The sequence below is a fragment of the Aquarana catesbeiana genome, linkage group LG01, assembly GCF_042186555.1.
Source record: "Aquarana catesbeiana isolate 2022-GZ linkage group LG01, ASM4218655v1, whole genome shotgun sequence".
NCBI lineage: Eukaryota > Metazoa > Chordata > Amphibia > Anura > Ranidae > Aquarana > Aquarana catesbeiana.
In genome coordinates, this window is record NC_133324.1 from 543,454,313 (window position 1) to 543,467,245 (window position 12,933).

General features: G+C 46.7%; 1 protein-coding gene across 1 annotated transcript in view; it reads right to left on the bottom strand.

Annotated features, from left to right (window-relative positions):
• Positions 1 to 9,170, bottom strand: part of PIAS4 (protein inhibitor of activated STAT 4) — a 219,114-nt gene extending 209,944 nt beyond the window's left edge. The window contains exon 1 of the mRNA XM_073595143.1: positions 9,009 to 9,170. Coding sequence (XP_073451244.1) covers positions 9,009 to 9,170 — 162 coding nt within the window. The remainder of the gene's footprint in view (positions 1 to 9,008) is intronic.
• Positions 9,171 to 12,933: the final 3,763 nt, after the last annotated feature.

Sequence of the window (12,933 nt, forward strand, 5' to 3'; positions counted from 1 at the left end):
TAAACTTGGCAGGCTGCCTGGATTTTTTTTTTTTTTTTTTGTGAGCAGAGAACTCTGCACTTGTTACATAGAATCGGGAGATGCTGTTTTAAGATCGGATAGGGAGTAGAATCGCGATTTTGAGATATATAGAGACAGACAGACAGACAGACAGACAGACAGACAGACAGACAGACAGACAGACAGACAGACAGACAATCTCTAAAGACTCCTTTTGTAATATGAACTAGTAATGAAGAAATTTGGCTGGTATGGTCAGCGCAGGCACATTCTTTCATGCATATCCTTGCATCTGGATTACCATGGTGGCAACAGTTCTAAAAATTCATTGACTTTTAAAAACATGCACCACCAATAAGACACTCAAGAACCACCCAGACTATAGTAGTTTTGGCCTCACATTGCATGATAGGCTTTGGAGGGAGGGGGGACAGAGTCAGAAAAAGGTAAAGGAAAAAGAAGATTTAACACAAAACAGCAAACTGCAATAACCAAGTACACAGACCCAAAACGCACAGCGTCTGCAATGGGATCTGTGCACCCATTCCTATCCACATGACTTTGACATGCAATTGTGTCTATGCAGCCAGTGCACATGCATCCACTTCTATAGACTACCTGCACACAGCTCTGAGGTAGATGCACATATCTGAAGGGGGAAGGAGCCAATTTGGGTCAATGGTTAACTAAGGGTTAATGGGGATAAATGGTCCAATTTTTTTTTTTTTTTAACTTGTCAGGTTGCCTTAAAGCGGAGTTCCACACAAAAATGGAACTTCTGCTTTTCGGAACCCTCCCCCCCTCCGGTGTCACATTTGGCACCTTTCAGGGGGGAGGGGGTGCAGATACCTGTCTAAGACAGGTATTTGCACCCACTTCCGGCATAGACTCCCATGGGAGTCTATGCTTCTTCCTGTCCCGACCACGATGTCTGCTGGGAACACACAGCTCCCAGCAGAGAGCGGGGACCACTAGGGACGCGCAGCGCGACTCGCGCATGCGCAGTAGGGAACCGGGAAGTGAAGTCGCAATGCTTCACTTCCTGATTCCCTCACCTAGGATGGCGGCGGCAGCTGCCGGAGAACCGAGCGGGTTCTCGGCGTCCCCTGCCTACATCGCTGGACCCCGGGACAGGTAAGTGGCAATGTATTAAAAGTCAGCAGCTGCAGTATTTGTAGCTGCTGGCTTTTAATATTTTTTTTTTTTTGGCGGTGTGGGTGAACCCCCGCTTTAAAAAGGTTAAGTTCACCTTTTAAAAAAAATAAATGCACATCTTTGTTTGCAGTTTATATATAATTAGGAGCCTGTAAAGCATTACACCAGCAATCAGCAGATCACGGGTGCAGTGTCAGGCTCCTGCAGACTGTCAGTGCAGCTGTCTGCTCGTACCTGTGTATAGAATCACACTGGAAGAAATACCATTGAAGGTCTCATTAAACTGTAGTCTATATACATTGCTTTCCTTAACCACTTGCCGACCACCTCACGACGATATAAGTCGGCAGAATGGCACGGGCAGGCAGAATCACGTACCTGTACGTGATCTGCCTCCCGCGGGCGGGGGGTCCGATCGGACCCCCCCCCCCCCCCCACCGGTGCCCGAGGCGGTCGGCTTTGGTCTGGGAGCGATGAGAGACGAGGGGGAGACCATCCATTCATGCCCCCCCCCCCCCTCGCGATCGCTCCCAGCCAATGAGAATCTTCCTTTGCTGATGTATGCTAAACAGCAGCAAAGGAAATGTTGTCATCTCTCTTCGGCTCGGTATTTTCCGTTCCGGCGCCGAGGAGAGAAGACATCACTGTGAGTGTAAAAAACACACACTCAGTAGAACATGCCAGGCACGCTTTACACCCCCCCAATCACCCCTCCCCCCCGTCACACTGACACCAAGCAGTTTTTTTTGTTTTTTTTTTTCTGATTACTGCATGGTGTCAGTTTGTGACAGTTAGGGTTAGCCCCCTTTAGGTCTAGGATACCCCCCTAACCCCCCCCAATAAAGTTTTAACCCCTTGATCACCCCCCGTCGCCAGTGTCACTAAGCGATCATTTTTCTGATCGCTGTATTAGTGTTACTGGTGACAATAGTTAGGGAGGTAAATATTTAGGTTCGTCGTCAGCATTTTATAGCGTCAGGGACCCCCATATACTATCTGATAAATGTTTTAACCCCTTGATTGCCCCCTAGTTAACCCTTTCACCACTGATCACCGTATAAGTGTTACGGGTGACGCTGGTTAGTTCGTTTTTTTATAGTGTCAGGGCACCCGCCGTTTATTACCGAATAAAGGTTTAGCCCCCCGATCGCCCGGCGGGGATATGCGTCGCCCCAGGCAGTGTCAGATTAGCGCCAGTACCGCTAACACCCACGCACGCAGCATACGCCTCCCTTAGTGGTATAGTATCTGAATGGATCAATATCTGATCCGATCAGATCTATACTAGCGTCCCCAGCAGTTTAGGGTTCCCAAAAACGCAGTGTTAGCGGGATCAGCCCAGATACCTGCTAGCACCTGCGTTTTGCCCCTCCGCCCAGCCCACCCAAGTGCAGTATCGATCGATCACTGTCACTTACAAAACACTAAACACATAACTGCAGCGTTCGCAGAGTCAGGCCTGATCCCTGCGATTGCCAACAGTTTTTTTGGTAGCGTTGTGGTGAACTGGCAAACACTAGCCCCAGGCAGCGTCAGGTTAGCGCCAGTACCGCTAACACCCACGCACGGTACACCTCCCTTAGTGGTATAGTATCTGAACGGATCAATATCTGATCAGATTTATACTAGCGTCCCCAGCAGTTTAGGGTTCCCAAAAACGCAGTCCCTGCGATCGCTAACAGTTCTTTTGGTAGCATTTTGGTGAACTGGCAAGCACCAGCGGCCTAGTACACCCCGGTCGTAGTCAAACCAGCACAGCAGTAACACTTGGTGACGTGGCGAGTCCCATAAGTGCAGTTCAAGCTGGTGAGGTGGCAAGCACAAGTAGTGTCCCGCTGCCACCAAGAAGACAAACACAGGCCCATCGTGCCCATAGTGCCTGTCACTACCTATTGCTATCATAGGGGATATTTACATTCCCTGAGATAACAATAAAAATGATTTAAAAAAAAAAGCACCCCTGTCCCCCCTGCTCTCGCACTAAGGCAAACGTAAGCGTTGGTCTGGCGTCAAATGTAAACAGCAATTGCACCATGCATGTGAGGTATCACCGCAAAGGTCAGATCGAGGGTTGTAATTTTAGCAGTAGACCTCCTCTGTAAATCTAAAGTGGTAACCTGTAAAGGCTTTTAAAAATGTATTTAATTTTGTTGCCACTGCACGTTTGTGCGCAATTTTAAAGCATGTCATGTTTGGTATCCATGTACTCGGCCTAAGATCATCTTTTTTATTTCATCAAACATTTGGGCAATATAGTGTGTTTTAGTGCATTAACATTTAAAAAAAGTGTGTTTTTTCCCCAAAAAATGCGTTTGAAAAATCGCTGCTCAAATACTGTGTGGAAAAAAAAAAAAAAATGAAACACCCACCATTTTAATCTGTAGGGCATTTGCTTTAATATATATATATATATATATATATATATATATATATATATATATATATATATATATATATATATATATGTTTGGGGGTTCAAAGTAATTTTCTTGCAAAAAAAAATAATTTTTTCATGTAAACAAAAAAAGTGTCAGAAAGGGCTTTGTCTTCAAGTGGTTAGAAGAGTGGGTGATGTGTGACATAAGCTTCTAAATGTTGTGGATAAAATGCCAGGACAGTTCAAAACCCCCCAAAATGACCCCATTTTGGAAAGTAGACACCCCAAGCTATTTCCGAGAGGCATGTCGAGTCCATGGAATATTTTATATTGTGACACAAGTTGCGGGAAAAAGATAAATTTTTTTTTTTGCACAAAGTTGTCACTAAATGATATATATTGCTCACACAGGCCACGGGAATATGTGAAATTACACCCCAAAATACATTCTGTTGCTTCTCCTGAGTACGGGGATACCACATGTGTGAGACTTTTTGGGAGCCTAGCCGCGTACGGGACCCCGAAAACCAAGCACTGCCTTCAGGCTTCCTAAGGGCGTAAATTTTTGATTTCACTCTTCACTGTCTATCACAGTTTCGGAGGCCATGGAATGCCCAGGTGGCACAAACCCCCCCCCCCCCCAAATGACCCTATTTTGGAAAGTAGACACCCCAAGCTATTTGCTGAGAGGTATAGTGAGTATTTTGCAGACCTCACTTTTTGGCACAAAGTTTTGAAAATTGTAAAAAGGAAATAAAATGTTTTTTCTTGTCTTTCTTCATTTTCAAAAACAAATGAGAGCTGCAAAATACTCACCATGCCTCTCAGCAAATAGCTTGGGGTGTCTACTTTCCAAAATGGGGTCATTTGGGGGGGGGGGGGGGGGGTGCCACCTGGGCATTCCATGGCCTCCGAAACTGTGATAGGTAGTGAGGAGTGAAATCAAAAAATTACACCCTTAGAAATCCTGAAGGCGGTGATTGGTTTTCGGGGCCCCGTACGCAGTTAGGCTCCCAAAAAAGTCCCACACATGTGGTATCCCCATACTCAGGAGAAGCAGCTAAATGTATTTTGGGGTGCAATTCCACATATGTCCATGGCCTGTGTGAGCAATATATCATTTAGTGAAAACTTTTTGTAATTTTTTTTTTTTTTTGTCATTATTCAATCACTTGGGACAAAAAAAAATAATATTCAATGGGCTCAACCTGCCTCTCAGCAATTTCCTTGGGGTGTCTACTTTCCAAAATGGGGTCATTTGGGGGGGGGGGGGGGGTTTGTACTGCCCTGTCATTTTAACACCTCAAGAAATGACATAGGCAGTCAAACTAAAAGCTGTGTAAATTCCAGAAAATGTACCCTAGCTTGTAGACGCTATAACTTTTGCGCAAACCAATAAATATACACTTATTGACATTTTTTTTTACCAAAGACATGTGGCCGAATACATTTTGGCCTAAATGTATGACTAAAATTGAGTTTATTGGATTTTTTTTATAACAAAAAGTAGAAAATATTTTTTTTCAAAATTTTCGGTCTTTTTCCGTTTATAGCGCAAAAAATAAAAACGGCAGAGGTGATCAAATACCATCAAAAGAAAGCTCTATTTGTGGGAAGAAAAGGACACAAATTTCGTTTGGGTACAGCATTGCATGACCGCGCAATTAGCAGTTAAAGCGACGCAGTGCCAAATTGGAAAAAGTGCTCTGGTCAGGAAGGGGGTAAATCCTTCCGGGGCTGAAGTGGATATCAAGCCCCTGATGAAGGGTTGTTTTTGGACCCTCAATAAACATTGGCAACTGTCTTTATTGTCCCCCTGACCCTTCAAGCCCTTTCACACTAACAGCATGGGGACGTTGGTGGTATAGCACCCCTAGTTTTAGCGGTGCTTTTCAGCCATTAGCGGGGCATTTTTAACCCCCACTAGCTGCCAAATAAAGGGTTAAAAGCACCCACAAAGTGCCGCTGCCCACTGATTTCAACGGGCAGGGGCGCATTAGGAGCAGTGTATACAACGCTTCTAAAGCGCCTCAAAGAAACTGCTTGCAGGACTTTTGACGTCTTGCCAGCGCAGTGCCCAAGTGTGAAAGCACTCGGGCCTTCACACTGGGATTGCAGATGAGGCATTTTTCAGGCGCTATTTTTAGCGCTAAAGCGCCTGAAAAACACCTCCAGTGTGAAAGGGGTCTTACAGGAATAGATTCGTATCTGGGCCATTCGGCAATGACGTGGAACTTCAATACACATTTTTGTTACCAACATTAACAAAGCAGGCTTTCTGGAGTTTCCCTGTAACTTTTTTTGTATGGCCTTTGATCCTGCTGTTATTTTTCAACCTCCTTTAACAGGCCAAGTTGCGAAGTAAGAGTGAAAGTTAAAAAGGTTAAGATAAAACACTGACAGGGATTACTTACAGTGGTTGGCTTTTATTAATTTAGTTAAGACTTTTTTCCCCAAAAGAAAAACGTTTTGTAACGGTTTAAAAAAGTATCTGAGTTAGGCTTTAAGTGCCGGTTCACACATGGGCAGCTTCAAAATAATCCGACTCCGAAGCCGCCCCGCACAGCGCGACTTGCAAACGACTTCTTTAATAGAAGTCAATGCAAGCTGATCCGAAGTGGCCCCAAAGTAGTACGGGAACCTTTTTCTAAGTCGGAGTGACTTGCGTCGCTCCTATTAAAACAGTTCCATTGTACTGAATGGAGTGCTACTTGTCAAACTGACAAGTCGCCTGAAAAGTCGCCCCTGTTTGAACCGGCACTCAAGAAAAAGTTCACCTTTTAACAATAAATAAATTTTAACTGCAAAAAAAAAAAAAAAAAAATGCAAAGTGCATTTACTATTTTTTGTTTGTTTTGGGAGCCTGTAAAAGCAATGCAACAGCGATCAGCAGGTTGCTGGTACCATGCAGGACTCCTGTAGACCTGTCAGTGTATCTGTTTGCTCATACATCGTACGGGCAAGCAGATACTCACTGCAGCGATCAATGGGGGGGGGGGGTTAGAGCAGAGAGTGAATGTATAGAAGGTTCGCTGGTTTGAAACCCAAAAACACGAGGGTTTACAACCCCTTTAAGGTCAGTAATACTCCCCTCAAATGGTCCGGCATTCACAAGGTCCTTTGCTGGCATCTCCTGGGCGCTGCAACGTCATTGGTCAACACGCAATGACATCACTCCTTTACATACACTAGGAGTTCATCCATCCCAGTGTTCTATCGAATAGTGCCTTCCATCTAAAAGAGTGCCCACGCATGCGCAGTACGGAAGGCCACTCCAGCCGATTTCCCGATCATAGCGGAGCGAGACCATAGATGTCAGATTATGCCTCGCTGTTTCCGGGGCGGGTTGTGGCTGTGTTGCAAGCCACCCTACAACACTGACAAAACCCGACCTTGATTACACAGTAAACCTGCCCTGCAACAGCGAGGCACAATCTGGCATCCTAGGTCTCCCTCCGCCAAGCTCTCCCTCTGATGTCAGTCGGTAGTCACATGACCGCCGAGCTCACCGCCTCCTGCTGTAGACCTGGGTCAGAATAGCAGAGTGGCCGGGAGTCACGTGACCAGCATGAAGATACAGCACACAAAAAAAGTATTTAGAGGCTTTAACCACTTCAGCCCTGGAACGATTTACCCCCTTAATGCCCAGCCCATTTTTTGCGATACAGAACTTTGTCACATTTCCAAAATTGTTTATGTATCCTGCAAAATATTGTTGCAAAAAAAAAAAATTGCAATAAGCATATATAGATTGGTTTGCGCAAAAGTTATAGTGTCTACAAAATAGGGAATAGATTCATGGACTTTTATTTTTTAAAAGTTTTTACTGGTAAAGGCGACGATCTGCGATTTGTAGCGGGACTGCAACATTGCATCTGACCATGACAATTTTTGGGGACCAGTGCTATTAAAAACACTGATCAATGTATAAATGACACTGGCAGGGAAGGGGTTAACACTAGGGGACAATCAAGGGGGTTAACTGTGTTCTAACTGTGTGGGGGCTGGGCTCACTGGGACAACAGAGATCGCTGTTCCTGATCACTAGGAACAGCAGATCTCAATGGTGTGCGCTGTCAGAATGGGGATCCGCCTTGTTTACATAGGCAGATTACCATTCTTCCTCCCTGTACCACAATCGTGGGTGGCCGTCTGACCTGCGGGCCCACAGTTGCGCTTGCATGAAACAACCTACAGGTACGTCGTTTCCCGCAATAGAGCCGCCCTGCTGCAGCATATGTGCGGTCTTAAAGCGGTGTTCTGCCAAAAAAAAAAAAAAAAAGTTAAAAGCCAGCAGCTACACATACAGCAGATGCTGGCTTTTAACATTAGGACACTTACCTGTCCTGGAGTCCAGCGATGTCAGCACCGCAGCTGATGGAAACATGCTGCCACCGCCATTGCGGTTAAGGGTACCCAGCAGTGTAGCCTTATGGCTTCATGCCGAGAACCCTACTGCACATGCGCAAGGCCCCGCTCCTCTGTCCTACTGGCCCGGCGACAGGGAGGGAAGAGCCCCGCAGTGATGTCACGAGCCGCGGCCGGACTCCCGGAAGTGGGGAACAGGATACCTGTCAAAGACAGGTGTCCTGTCCCCCCCCCCCCTCCCCCTCGAAAGGTGCCAATTGTGGCACCGGAGGGGGGAGAGGAGACAAATGAGCGGAGTTATTAAATCTGCTAGACTGACAAAGCTGCTGTGCTCATTCCTCCAGAGTTGTCTCTCACTAATACAGGAGGAGGAGTGTTACTGGCCAGATCACGAGGTGAAGACAAAAAGAGAAAAAAAAAAATTAATAATAAAAGTCTAAGAAAGCTAATGATTGGTATGCTGCAATATATTACATTTTATTTTTCTATTTATTTCTTATTATTGCTGCAAAAGTTTTGACTTTAAGTTTTTGAATGAGAATTGGTGGATTTGACATCCCGGAACCACTAAGTTGTGTGAATTTCAAAGCCTTCATAGCATACCAGACAAAACAAAAATCCTTATGCTCATACATAATCGGTCACATGCCGCAAGGGCTAAAGGCTCATTGCACTTGTATTGTACATAAACTGTCAACTCAACGGGAAGTTCCTACGCCTCATCCAAACTCCTACATATAGAAAACAAAGTAATTAATGCATTATTTATTATGGAAACTGGGTAAGACTTTTAGCTTCCCACCCTAAATCTGAGAGGAGAGAAATGATAATCACCAAAGGACAAATCAAAGAATTACTCAACCAAAATAAAAGAAATTTAAGACTTTTAGTGCCTCTTAACAAAAATGTATCAGAAACTTCCAGTACATCTTATTGAAACATGGACAATTGAAGCCTGGTAATGACTGGCGATGCGCTGATAAGGGCGTAAAAGGTGGTGCCGCATTACACAAAAAAAGCGTGCTGGAAAAAAGAAGTGTGCAATAACCAGCGAAACACACGGTAAAATGTACTCTAGCTTGCATCACCCCCTCTTTCCCGGTCTCACCTTCGCTTCCACTAGCTCTGCCGCCATCTTGGACTCCCGCGACCCCCGCGCCGCTCGACGACGGTCCACGTGACCTGGTTTCTTCATTTCACACCAATCAGCATCGTTCCCATGATGATCCAGCCCACGACCACGGCACGCCTTCGAACGCAAAAGCATCATCGCCTTTCCTCCATACAGTTATAGGCGTGGTTGTATAAGTACAACCTACTCTGCTGTTCATGACGTACAGGCGTCCAAAAAATGCAACGTCATGACGTTGGGGCTTCCATCCGCCGAATATTGCATGTAATAATTGGGAGGGACTCACGAGAAGAGACGGTCTTCTCTTAAAGCAGAAGTTATATAATGCCTCACTTCTAGCGTTGGCCGTCATCTTTCTGTAGCCAGCAGAACGCTTTACATTGTGACTTTATGTACCTAGGCCCGATGTGTAAAGCTTCTGCTTTGTAGGGACAGATTATTATTATTATACAGAGTTTATATAGCGCCAACAGTTAGCACAGCGCTTTACAACATGAGGGCAGACAGTACACTTACAATACAATACAATACAGGATGAATCAGAGGGCCCTGCTCCTTAGGGCTTACAATCTAATTCCTAATGTAATGGAGATATCTACTTAGCATGCTTTCTCACCTGAGTGGAGTGTATTCCTGGTGATTTTGTTTCGTGGGCTGGGCAAAGGTGGGAGACAAATTCTTCAATTTGCATTCACACCTGTGTGTTCCAGAAATGCGCTTTTAAGTCCTCATTTCTAGAAACACATAGCTCCCAACTGTCCCCGATTTGGAACAAAGGCCCTCTGCCCCTCTTTCCTCCTCATTTGTCCCTAATTTTGGTCTGATTTATATAGTTATATATAAAATGCACTATTTATCTTTCAAAAAGTGTTTCTCAGAGTTACTAAACCTTTCATCCAATTTCTAAATTGCTGCATTTGTAAATTTCAAAAGCCAATATAAAGGAATAGTAGTGTTAAAAAAGACTTGTGGGTTAAACTAATCATTTTTTTGGTTACTTCTCCTTTAAGGGGATGTGGAAGGAGGTGTGTCCTATGCCAACATACTTTTGCTAATAGGTGTCTCTCATTCCCATCTCAAAAGGTTGGGAGGTGTGGAAACGGGCAACAAATGCGCAACACTCTTGCAGTGCCATTATTTCTTAACCCCTTCACGCCTGCGCTATAGCCGAAAGGTGGCTACAGCATAGGCCTAAATTGCTGGGAGGGCGTCCATGTACATCCTCCCGTGCATGAGCTGCCTGCACGCCCCCTGCAGAGTAAGAGGCCGATCCCAACCCCTTACCGCGTGATCAGCTGTCAGCCAATGACAGCTGATCACATGATGTAAACAGCCGGTAACTGACTATTTTCTTTCCTCACACCGATCACCTGCTTCTGTCAGAGGGACATCAGTCCCAAACATGGAGAACCACCGCCGCCCCATCCGTGCCACCTACCAGCACCACCTATCAGTGCCCACAAGTGCCTCATCATCAGTGTCACCTATCAGTGCCACCTACCAGTGCAAATCAGTGCCCACCAGTGCCACCTATCAATGCCCACCAGTGCCACCTATCAGTGCCCCATCATCAGAGCTGCCTATCAGTGCTACCTATTAGTGCCCTTCAGTGCTACCCATCAGTGCCGCCTCATCAGTGCAATCTTATCAGCGCACATTACCAACTGCCGCCCGCCATATAGCAAAATGATGTCGGCAAAGTGGTTGTGATATCCTGACCAGACGTCATGTGACGTCAGGATATCAAGCTGCTGCGTGCCCCCTGGGGTGCGCATCGCGGCGATTGTTGTTGCGGTGTGTCAGTGTGACACACCGCAACTCTGATCTAGGTAAAGAGTCTATGACAGAGACTCTTTACCACATGATCAGTCATGTCCAATCATGGCTGATCACAATGTAAACAGGAAGAGCTGTTGATCGGCTTTTCCTCACTTGCGTCTGACAGACGCGAGTAGAGGAGAGCCGATCGGCTGCTCTCCTGACAGGGGGGGTCTGTGCTGAATGTTTATCAATGCAGCCCCCCCTGGTATGCCCGCCCAGGACACCAGGATGACCAGGGATGGCCACCACACTGGACCACCAGGTATGCCACCCTAGGCCACCAGGGAAGCTGGGATGGACTGGGACAAAAATGTGGCCCTGGACTTCATCCAGACCGGCCCAGGGCACAACACATCAAGGTACAGTGCACATCAGGGCACGGTACAGAGCCCAGCACATCAGGCCACATCAGGGTACAGAGCACAGCACATCAGGGCACAGCACATCAGGGTACAAAGCCCAGCACATCAGGGCACAAGGCACATCAGGGCACAACACATCAGGGTACAGGGCACAACACATCAGGGTACAGGGCACAGCACATCAGGGTACAGAGCACAGCACATCAGGGTACAGCACATCAGGGTACAGGGCACAGCACATCAGGGTAAAGGGCACACCACATCAGGGTATAGCACATCAGGACACAGCACATCAGGGTACAGGACATCAGGTCACAGTACATCAGGGCACAGCACATCAGGGTACAGAGCCCAGCACATCAGGGCACAAGGCACATTAGGGTACAGAGCCCAGCACATCAGGGCACAACACATCAGGGTACAGGGCACATCAGGATACAGCACATCAGGGAAAAGCCCAACACATCAGGGCACAGCACATCAGGGTACAGGGCACATCAGGGCACAACACATCAGGGTACAGGGCACAGCACATCAGGGTACAGGGCACATCGGGACACAAGGCACATCAGGGCACAGGACATCGGGGCACAAGGCACATCAGGGCATGGGGCACATAGCACATCTGGGCACATAGCACATCAGGGCACATAGCACATCAGGGCATGGGGCACATAGCACATCAGGGCACGGGGCACATCAGGGCACATAATGGCACATGGGGCACATGGCACATCAGGGCACATGATGGGGCACATGGCACATTATGGGGCACATTGTTTACTAGCCAGCATGCAGAGTAGCGCGGGAAGCGTCTGCAAAAAGTTCTCTCTCATGTCATGCGGCCCCTCCTCTCTTCTAGTCCATCCCAGATGATGTCACAAGAAAATGGGGATGGACGAGAAGAGAGGGGGGGCCGCCGGGGAGCAGCGCTGCGTGACATGAGAAAGAACTGATCACACGATTCCTGCGCTACTCTGGATGCTGGCTAAATCTCGATCTACCCGTCAGGCGCCAGCTGTTGGTGATTGATGGGTAGATCGCCGCGGACCTCCGATGCAATAGGCGGCCGCTGAAACCAGCCCACCGGGAAACTCTTGGTAGTCCTGATGGCCAGTCCATCCCTGCAGGGAAGTGTCAATCAGTGCCCAGGCAGCTGTCAATCAGTGTCATGAAAAATACCTGCCAGTGCCACCAGTGATGCCTATCAGCGAAATCTATCAGTGCCGCCTATCAGTGCCCAGCAGAGCCGTCTATCAGTGCCACCCATAAGTACCCATCAGTGCAGCCTTTCAGTGCCCATCAGTGTCGCCTATCAGTGCCCACCAGTGCCACCTATGAGTGCCGCCTATCAGTGCCATCTCATTGGTGCCGCCTTATCAGTGCAGCTTATCAATGCCCATCAGTAAAGGAGAAAACTTTTTTTTTCAAAATTTTCGGTCTTTTTTTATTTGTTTAGCAAAAAATAAAAACCGCAGAGGTGATCAAATACCACCAAAAGAAAGCTCTATTTGTGGGAACAAAATGATAAAAATTTAGTTTGTGTACAGTGTAGCATGACCCCACAATTGTCATTTAAAAAGTGACAGCACTGAAAGCTGAAAATTGGCCTGGGCAGGAAGGTGCGAAAGTGCCCAGTACTGAAGTGGTTAATGAAGGAAAAAAATTACCTGTTTGCCAAATTTTATAACAAACTTTGAAAACTGTTTTTTGTTTTT